The sequence below is a fragment of the Zonotrichia leucophrys genome, chromosome 2, assembly GCF_028769735.1.
Source record: "Zonotrichia leucophrys gambelii isolate GWCS_2022_RI chromosome 2, RI_Zleu_2.0, whole genome shotgun sequence".
Classification (NCBI taxonomy): domain Eukaryota; kingdom Metazoa; phylum Chordata; class Aves; order Passeriformes; family Passerellidae; genus Zonotrichia; species Zonotrichia leucophrys.
The window spans coordinates 121,520,995-121,532,032 of NC_088171.1; the positions used below are offsets into that span (position 1 = coordinate 121,520,995).

The 11,038-nt window shown below is 36.9% G+C and overlaps 1 protein-coding gene across 4 annotated transcripts in view; it reads right to left on the reverse strand.

Moving 5' to 3' along the window:
- STAU2 (staufen double-stranded RNA binding protein 2) overlaps positions 1–11,038 on the reverse strand; it is a 172,162-nt gene that overhangs the window by 143,539 nt on the left and 17,585 nt on the right. For all 4 annotated transcript variants that reach the window (XM_064706228.1, XM_064706231.1, XM_064706230.1 and 1 more), the window contains exons 2-4: positions 7,884–8,091; positions 6,695–6,825; positions 1,927–2,086 (exon numbers count right to left, since the gene is read on the reverse strand). In XM_064706228.1, the coding sequence (XP_064562298.1) occupies positions 1,927–2,086; positions 6,695–6,825; positions 7,884–8,082 (490 nt within the window). In that variant the 5' untranslated portion in view covers positions 8,083–8,091. The remainder of the gene's footprint in view (positions 1–1,926; positions 2,087–6,694; positions 6,826–7,883; positions 8,092–11,038) is intronic.

Below are 11,038 nucleotides of genomic sequence, written 5' to 3' on the forward strand. Positions count from 1 at the left end.
TTTCTGCAGAATACCATTAAATAAAACTATAAATAGAGCAAAGAGTCATTGAAACAAGCATGAAGTAACAGGCATTACTGAAGCCATTCAGAAATCTTACAACAAGTGACAAAAAATGTTTTATTTACAAGACTTGAAAACTTAAGACTATGTCTAAGAACTATTGGTCTCACAGGAGTGATCTAACAGACTGAGCACACAGCTCCTGGAAATCAGTGCAACTACAGCCATCTACTGGTGACAGAATGCAAAAATAAAAGGCAGCCAGTCCTTGCCTACTTGCATGGTTTCAAAAATGTCAAATAACAACTCCAACTACATCCAACTCCTTTCTTTCTTTTTTCTTAGATAAAACGTTCAGCTACAGTAATCCCCACTTACACTGTTGTAAGAGAATCCTAAATGAGCTAAATGTGCATTCCAATAAAAAGGAGTTAATATATTCTGAAAATATTTTCATGAGAGATTCAAATAAATTTACCCTTTAAAAAACTATGATTAATTTTCCAGTCTGACATTGAAGCTTTATATGCCAAATGACGAAAATGTTTATGCAACACTTACTCAAAAACTTATACTAACAATTCTTATAATTTCCAGAGCAAGACATTACTATGAATTCAGATTTTTTATAAAAATACAAAATGTCATTTTGATAAGAATATGCCTGTGCATATACAATGCACCTTTCTTGGAGCAAAATTAAAGTGTTAAATGATAAAATTTTTAATTCATTCTCTTAAAGCCTATTCCTCTTGTTATCAGATTTTCCCTCTGAGAATATGCTCAAAGCCAAAAAGAACTCTAGAAACTCAGTAATGCTCTGCAATGTCAAGAACCAAACTCAGGATCCTTTTTCACAGAGGTTTGAGCCTCCTGCTTTGTAAGCAGCCAAAGTCACAGTGACTGTGAAAGAAGCAGGGCAAAGCCAGTGTCCTGGCTCTGGAGAGGAAGCATACTGATCTCCAAAGGAGAGAGAGAACACTAGCACACCACTCTCAAACCACTCTCAGGATAATACTCACAAGTTCTAAAGGAAATTTACTCCTGCTTTTCTCTTTCCAACAGAGAGAAGATAAACTGCAAAATTACTTTCGTTTAAGAAAGTGGCTGAAGAATACATTTTTAAAAGAGGGGGAGGGGTAGATGGAAATTAAAGGGGAAAAAGGGAAACAGAAAAGAAGAGGGGGAAAAGGATTATTTCAAAATAAAAATGAGAAAAGATTCTCACCACTTGATTTCCTTTACATTAGTCTGAAATGAAGTTATGATTCTTTTTCTTTATTGATCAAGACAGAACAGATAACTGAGCATGTGCATGAGAGGTACCTCAGGTTTTGCATGCAGTGAAGGCAACTTGTGGGTAACAGCTCAAATTAAAGTCTGCAAGATATCAGTATACATTCTTTCTATTATTGAATCAAGTTTCTAAAGCCACCTGGAAGCTTTTTGAAAGCACAGGTTGCTCTGAAGGAAATCTCAGCATGCAAGAAATTACCTGTCAAAGTTCTCATGTCAAATCCCAGCCTTTTGTTTATGCCAGAGATGCAATTTCACAGGATTGGACTGGATAAAATTTCCAGCTTTATTGGAAAGTTAGCTAAAATAATGCTTTGGGAAATGTGTTTTAGTTAATTCAGTCTGGTTTTCTCCTTTTCTCCAGTCTGCTTACTGTTGACCACATACCATCACTTAGCACACATCTAAGCATTACCTAAGAATATATTCCCTTACAATTCAACCATTTTAGATATGTGCATTAAAAATTCTTCCATGAAAGCTTACTTGAGATTCTGCATTATCCAGTCATACTATAGCTATGTTGATTTTCATCCTAGAAATTTAAGTGTCTTGTTAAAATTACTTATTTAGTGCTATAAGATGCTGAGACTTCAACAAGATCTAACACAGAGGAAAATGTCATACCTGGATTATTGTTTACATTGTTTTTGGGTGGTCTAGGCGTTGGCTTGGGAAGGGTGGTTTCATTCAATGCTTTGCTAGCAGCAGCATGCTGGGCCTTTTTAATACTGCTTCCTTCAGCTTCCCATGTCTGTTCTCCAAGAGTCAGCTGCACTGTGAACATCTTCAAAGACAAAGAACAGGTAAACACTGGCAAGATTATCGCTGTGGATTAGAACAATCTGTATAAAAGCCTCCAGGCCAGAAGAGAAACCGTGCTTTCTTTTCATTGTATTCAACTCCCAGATAACACATCTGATTCTTCCAGAGATCAGTGAGACCTTATCAGTGAGCAACATTTGTGGCCTTTCAAATCACAAAGTAAAATAGTGTAATGGTAATGTCAATTATCAAAGAACAGGATAGTAGTTAAACCAAGTAAGAATAACTTCAAACTGATACTCTGCTCCTGGAGTATGTACAGGTCAGCTATGAACACATTTCTTCTTATATTTGAGTATGTTTAGTCACTTGTAGAAAACAAATACTAAACATGCTACTGAGAAAAAAAACAATTTTGTAATGATTGTGAATGAATATAAATGACTACACACTTCTCAAGGCAGCAGAGAATTTGGCCCAGATAGTTTTACAGAGTGAAATAATTTCTCACATACCCAGAGTTCTAAAAATAATGCCTTTTGTTAGTGCAGAGTCACAACTCAAGCATGTTCAAAATCATAAAGTAAGAAGAAAAAGAATTATCATCTTTTTAATGAAACTGCAGTTCTTAAAGTAAAATCTATAATGAGGATAGGAACTGTAAACATCCAGAGTTCAGAAATGGACTAACCGATAAAAGCCATATATTTCAAATTCTGTGATGGAGGGCTATTTCAAGTATCCATGCTATGCAAATTGTGCCCATAAACCTCAATGCATGTTTAAGATATTAGATAGAGTCTACCTTCTGTACGATACATAAATGTTCTGTTTAAATTTGAGCATCTGAGAACAAGGGGAGAAAAGCTAGGAACTCAATATATTTGCCATATAATCCCTAGATAAAGGCAGGACTTAATAGTCAGACACACAAAGTAAACTAAGATTCACCTACCTCAGAAAACAAACTAACTTACTTGAGCCAAAGAAAAAATTATCTACATATTAGTATGAGAAGTATATAAAGTAAAATTTTAATTTTGACAGCTCTCTAATTTTTTCACTTATTTCAACTTGCTAGATTCAGGATCAGGTTTTTAGAGATTAATATGGTGGGCAGCCTTTAAATCTGCCTCTACAGATATATTTTTTAGCAAGTACTTGCAAACAAGCATTTGAACACAATAATGTATGTGTCTCCCAGCTCAGCCCTCTGCACATGCACACACTGCATTCAAACTGAATGCTATAAATACATACTGGTGTCTTAATTACAGCCTTGAGTTTTGGCCTACTGTAATTTTCAGAAGCACAATGCAAGTCCCTGTATCAGAGCTCCCATTGCCATGTTGGTTTTGCCACAGCAGTCACAACAATTTCCTCATGGAAGAAAAGAGAGAAATAGTCTCTTAATTTTACACTCTGACAAGCCCTACCCCCATCTGAAAGCTAAGATGGGTATTAGAGCTAAATACCCATAATTATATAAATCACCTACAAACATACATCCTTATTACTAAAAAAGTTGAAATTTGATTTCTGGATCTGAAGTTTATATATTTTGTATTTTGCAAGAAAGTATCAGTACAATATTTTTATAGGAGGAGGAAAATCCTGAATTTAAATGAAAATATGATTAATAATGGCTACTTATCTACCTATAACTCTTAGTGCTTCGAACAATAAATAGGAACTCCAGATGATAAAGGGCTTGCTTAGGAAATTTCTGCCAGTCAGAGCACTTTCTCACTTAACACATCTGCCAAAAAACTCCTGCAAAAACCCACACATAGAAGTAGGTTTATTTCTTTATTAAAGGAATAAACCTGCCCAAATCCAAACTCTGGAGCAGACCATGGAACATTCAAGTCCTGGAATACCAGAGCTAACAGCTCTGCTATTGACTGAGAGACATTTTTCAATTGAGGAAATTTCTATTCCTTACACCCAACGTAATTTACCTGATGTCCAGAGAGCAGAAATGCAAAGGCCACCATGCTTGTGCTTGTTTCCACTCTGCTGTGCTTGTAAGGTCAGTCTCTCTAAGCTCTGACAACTCTTTACTCCTCACTTCTTCTGTGTACAACCTTCTCTCCTCCTTCCCAGTTTTTGAAGTGCTACATCCCTTACCCCTTTCCCTCTTTTCTGTACCACCATCCACTTTCTTTTGCCACTGTTCCTTTTAAATTTGTGTCCTGAAATGACACTGACATGGAAGGACAGAAGACACGATCAATCTGACTCATGTACTCCAAAATGTCATTTACGCTAACAAAGACTTTCTGATTTTTCTTATGATGAAGAATCCACCTGGAGGGCAGACTTCTAGAAACCCTAAGTGCACTGTTAGGAAGAGCCACTTCTCTCCCAGCTGCACTGTTTCTAGTTTTCCATTTCACCCGAATTGTCTAACCTTATTTTCCAGAGACAACTAGGACAAAGGATATAAACATTTACTAGCATTTGTGGTCACAAAACAGACAGCTATCTTGTGGAGCATGTCTGAAAATTGTGAAAATTTTCACAAATTTCTGTCAGGAACAGAGTATGTGTAGGAGCAAAGCAATATGAGAAGCTCCTTGAATGGCAAAGAGCAACAGCAGCACTACATCCTTCAGGTCCTGCTTCCCAGGACAGATTTAGGTCTCTTTCACATATTCTGTCAAGTATATCATCATATTACTAGCAAGACATGATACTAAATTGCTAAGAGAGTCATAATAAATTCTATCTTTCTTCGCTTTTCATAGGTCAAAACTTGCATAATCTTATTAATATCACTCTTGTTCTTAATTCATTTCCCTTTTTTTATCTCACTACAAAGATCAAAATTAGACTCAATATCCTTCTGAGTCTATAGAGCACATAACTAGTTTTTTTACCACTATGAGCACAACTAAAAGAACGATGTAAATTGAAAAACTGAAAAATTAAGAAATTCATTGAAAATCTGGATTTCAGAAGTGCAGGTAATGCAGACTTAAGTAATTTCACTGATATCAGTTCCTTTAAAAATAATAACAAATATATCATAGAATCAATAAAGCTGATTAGACCTCTAGGATTAGCAAGTCCAAACTTTGACCAAATACCACCACATCACACAAACCATAGTACTAAGTGCCATGTCCAGTCATTTCTTGAAAACTTCCACGGATGGCTATTCCATCACCTCCCTGGGCAGTCCAGTCCAATGCTTAACCACCCTCTCAGTCAAAAAATTTTTCATCATGTCCAAACTGAACACCCCCTGGCACATTTTGAGGTTATGTTCCCTTATCCTGTTGCCAATTGCATGGGAGAAGGGCGCCCTCTTCCACATGTGAACAATTTCTTATCCTACTAAAATTTTAAGCATAATATGGATGTCCTATAACTAAAATTTTCTTACTGCTGAGAAATGTAAGCAGCCAAAACCACACCACAGTCAAAGTGATTATTTTTTCACAAAAATGGAAAAAACAGGTAACACAATAAACACAATAGTGAGAAGTTACAGAAAGCCCAACAAATTTAAAATGCAACCTAAAATCAACCAGCCAGTGCACCCTGTGGTGCCAAACATCTCCAGGAAGAGGAAGGGCTCTTCAATTTCCATTTGCAATGAAGGATGCTAAAAGCAGCCCCACACCTGCTGACATCATTTCCACCACTGTAACACGTTCAGCATCGCCAGCCAGAGCTGAAGGTCAGCGATTTGCATCAGTTCTGCACTAGCTGGCAACACAGTGTGCAACAGAGGAACAAGGGGCAGAGACAGCCCATGAGGAGCTGAAACTGTTACTAACCTACACCCTGGCCCTGCTGCCTCATGTGATTTAGCCACTCCAGAAATACTACATACAAAGCAGCTACTAATTATGCCAGTGTCTCACTCAGACTTTTCTATGATTTTTTCCTCCCCCAGTTTGCTCCTAAGTAGGGAGGAAATTCAAAATTATATCAAAAAATTACCATGAGGATATTCCTCTGTATTCCCCATAATCTGAAAGCATCCTAATTTTTACTTTTTAAGTTGGACATCTACCCAACAAGTGGCCAGAATTAGCTGTCAAATCACTAGAAACTTCTACGCCATAATCACAGTAGGAGTTTTAGTATAACCCTACATTTATTTGTGTAAAGTTGCACAGTAATAAAGTTTGTGGCCTAGAATGCAAGACTCAAAGACAATCAACTTAATGGACAAAAAATTGCATCAATAAGCACTTTAAAAAATGTCACAAGTTTGTCATCACCTGCATTACCATGAAACAAATGCAGAGGAGTTATCAGAGGCATGCTGACTGCAGAGAAAGATTCATGCAGCCTAAAAAGCAAATGCCCCAGAAAGATTAAGGAAGGGTGGTGACACCCTGAAAAGACCTTCATGAGGTCTATATAAAGACCAGCAAATGTAAATTCAAAGATGAGAGACAAAGTAAAGTACAAAATGATCTACAGGGCTTCTGTAACAGAAATACAGGCATACTTTCTGAAAGTGTGGTCTAAAAGAGCAGCAAAATAAAGAACAGGAAGAAAGCCCTTACACTAGAAACGTAACTGGGTTTGACAAGCACATTTGTCCAAACCATGATATTATCTGTTCAGCATGTAAGGTATGGCTCATCACCTGGAACTGTGACCTTACCTTGGCATGAGCAGGCCCTCTTTCATTCAGAAGCTTATACTGGGGTTGAATTCTATTGAAACGGGCTAACTCATTTACCAGACACATTGGAGTTTTCTCTTTGGGGTTTGCCATGTTATCTTGGAGAGGAGCTGTAAATAAAGAGTCTGTAAAGTTTTTGTGGAGAAATGTACTCTTCACAACTTCACAAAGCTTTGCAAAAGCAGCATGCTTAAAAAAGGAAATACTTTGGCTAAAACATAACTTTTGCATATAGGCTAAATACAAACTTAAAATACCATTTATATATTAATCACATGAAACTATGTAGTTCCCAATAACAATTTTGATTACATGCAATTTAAAAAGCCCCAAAACTATTTCTTTCCAAAATGTCTATAAGAAAGATGACAGTGCAGGAGAGTATATGCATATTCTGTATTTTCTGTGTCACCAAAGTTTACTGTCAGGAGTATACTGGTTCCTGGAGTTGACTACTCTTTCAGAATGGTTTTTCCACTCTTTGAAGCAGAACTGGGTAGCATAAGAGTTATGAGACAAATACAGTAGATGAAACCCTGAGGTCCCCATTTGTTTCTGCCAGCTTCTTCCCAGAGTTTTAGACCTTTCTCACAATACCCAAGTCACTCTCAGAACACTCACATACAACACCTCCCCCTTTAAGGATTTGGTTCTGCTTTCTTTAGACTGTTTCACTTTCTGTGGGGTTTTTGCAATTATTTGTATTTATCCCTAACACACACGTTGTCATTTCTTGCTTAAATTGTTAGGACAACACTTCTGCATTTTACACCCAGTTCAGCATGGAAACTACAGCATTTATTAGGCCACAAAGGAAACACCAAATACTGCCAAGCATTCAGAAGACATTCTGTTCTAGGGAAGAGAAATAAACTTGGAGACCTTCCTGCCCCACTAAAACTTCTCTATAAAAGATACACTGAGAATTTGACAAAATAGACATGTTCTTTCCTGAGCTTTTCCATCATTGATCAAAACTTCACTCCAAATCTGAACTCAATAAAGAAACTAAACTTTGTAAACAGTTTATTTAGCCAAAACATTCTTCTACATGGGTGTTCTCCTTTATTTTAATCCTCTTTAGGACCTAATTTTTATTTTTTTAAATTAAAAAATCATCAAAAAGATTAATTTGACCACCAAAGAAAATATATCTGGACCAACTTACCTGGTGAGTTGATCAAAGACGTGGGATCCACAAGGCTGGCAGTAGGACTGCTACAGCTGGCAGCTGATTCTGAAATGGATCCATTCATTGAGGATGGCAGACTCAGTGTATTTGTAGCTGTAACGGGCAGGGGTAGCACCACAGGGGCCATGGTGGGTCCAGACAGGTTTGCTGTAGTCTGCATTTTAACTTGTGCCATTGCCTGTCACTGCAATAAATACATTTATTATCAGCAGAGCACTCTGCAGTTTGAATGTCCCATGACTACAGTGCTATTAGCAACACTCCTTTTTTGCTCCTGGATCTGGGTCACAAAACTGTCCACAAAAGTCATGCCTCTGCAAACACTACTTCCAAATGGATGCACAGAGAAACAGAGCTCAGAGCCAAAGAACATCCCTGGAGAAGAACCCACACACTTTGGCTCCAGGTTCTGCTTTTCAATGTTGGGGTCACCCGGCCTGAAATATAGCAGGAAGAATTACTATTCCAGAATCAAATTCTACACAATTATTCTGCAGATGAGATAAGAACTTGCCAGTATCTTTAAGAGAGGATGACTTTGCAACCAAATACCATAGCAAACTTGCAAACTTAGAAGAAATAGTATTGCTTCTCCAGTAAAGTGCACCTTAAGATCAAATAAGGCCACAAGACAAAATCCCTAATTTTTCTGGCCAGGTACCAAACTAGAAGGGGGGGGGGGAAGGAAGAAAAGGAAGAAAATACAAACAAACGAGAAAAAAACCCCATCAATGATGCAAGTTCTTTAAAAAAAATCACTGCTTACTCAGTCAACAGGTGGAGTACTTCAAAATCCTTGCATAAATTACTGGCAGAGGTACCAGGATTTCCTGAACTAGCCTTCAACCCAATGGCTAAAGCATTTACCAGGAATATGTCAGATACTAATTATCTCTTTTCATCTGCCCAAATTAGTTTCTTTATTGCAAATACCTGTTCTCAGGCTAGGTCTACATGCATAAACAAACCAGGGTCAGGGCACCATTCCATATTACTCACTGAGACTATGCTCCTTGGCAAAATTTGGGCTACTGGCTGAGAACTCCTGCTGCTGCAAAAACTACACAGGAGAAGTTTAGGTGCCTGCAGGCATCCCAGGTAATCCACTCAATTAATAGAGAAACCAGTCATTGTCAGACATCTGGGAAAAAGGTTTGGGCTTCTCCTGTCCCATCAGGAGCAGGATGATATAATTTACTCAGCAGCATGGACACAAACTGTATTATTTGGGGTTCATACACGTGAGCTGATCTGTACAGAGCAGACAGAGAGACAAAACCTGTGAGAGCCAAGAAATGGCCTGGGCAACTGGGACTTGTCCCAGCAGCAGCTCTGGTCCTGCTGGCCAAGGCAGAGCAGGGGTTCAGCTCTCATCCATCACTAAGCTCTTTGCTTCTTCTGCTGGGGTAATTCTCTCTTCCTATCAAAAAAAACCACCAATCCAAACAAACCCATTCAATATCTGAGAAACTTTCTAATGGAGGGCTTATTGAAATGAATAACCTATATAAAAAATATTGATTACCATCAGTATTTTTGCCTGTCTTTCCCGGTCTATTAAAAATATCCAAGTATCTTTACTCAGAGGGACAGTATTGTTGGATTAAGATCCCAAATCACTCATTACACCTTGGAGTACAAGTACTTTAACACAGTTGCACTAGTATAATGAAAATAATAAATCCTATTACTGTAACTTTGTCCTTTGGAGAAGAGGTTCAGACTGCAATGCCATTTTTATTACCGAGGAAAGACAGATAACTGATTTAAGTCTCTGGAATGGCAAAAGTAGAAAAAAATTAAAAATTGAGATGCAATCACCTGTCCTCTTCATAACTATCTTTGGTAAGATACTAATAGTGACAGATCTAAAATATATATATGTAGTTAGCTGAGATATGTTCAAATACCTCATGTGTTCAAAAAGATATACTAAATTCATACTGTAAAAATCCTATTGTCACTTCACAGCAAATGCCATACAATACAGCAGTACTGTTAGAAAGGCCGAACTTAAAGACTGAGAAGGTGTAGAACTGTAGAAGTCTTTGGTAGAGAACATGTCTGCTTCTGATTTTAAATACATTAGTATAAACAGGAATTAATTGAAAAATATTCTTAATTGTAAACATTAAAGTCAATGATGGCAGAATCGGGCCATACGTCTTCAACATATTTAAAATGAAACCAACATAACATGAAATATCAGCACAAGAAGTGAAGTTTAAGAAACTCACAGTATTTAAAGCATTTTATCCTACAAACATGAGTATGAGAAAGGTATCACTCATATGATACTGCATGAAATACTACTGAACACCTGGTCTGGAGCCCTGCCAGTTGTGAATTACCACTTCAGCTTCCAGTATTTTAAAAGTTTATTCTTCATGAAAGCAGAACTTACTAATAAACAAAATACTATGTTATACAGTAGTGATGTTCTAAAGGGAGAAATTGTGGGAGGGACTCTTTACTATTAAGGATAAAACAAGAAAAATGAGTATAAGAATAGTATTGAGGAACTGCAAAAATAAACATGATAAGGTTTAGGGGGAAAAAAAGACACTAAAGTAAAGTACATAGAAAATTCAATTCTGAAATCAGAATTTATCATAACATATTGAGTGCTGGATTGCTTTTTTTTTAAAGCTGCAGAACTCCTACAAGAAACTGTAACTATTTTGCAAATTAACCTATGTAAGCAAAGATGCCAAGGCAGTAATATAATTGTAGAGACAAACTCTTAAGCAGATGAGATATGGAGATAATAAATTTGTAATCAGTTCTAAAAATACACTAGTAGAGAGAGATAACAGAAAGAATACAGTTGATACATTCTCACACCACCAGGCAGCTAATCTTCAATGTCATGACAAAAGATGTCAAAAACTCTACGTTCCACCTTTTTTTAACATTTTTAACATATATACACCAGTGTTGTACTGCTTTATAAACAGTGAAACAAAACATTTTGGGGCACACACATAATAAAATACACAGCTACCTAAAATATAGGACTTAGGGGAGAGAGATTTCACTAAGCTGGTCAGAGATGAAACGCAGTTATATAATCAAAATATTTTTACATCTTCTATGCAGATATTTTTGAAAAATCTGACATATACAAAAAC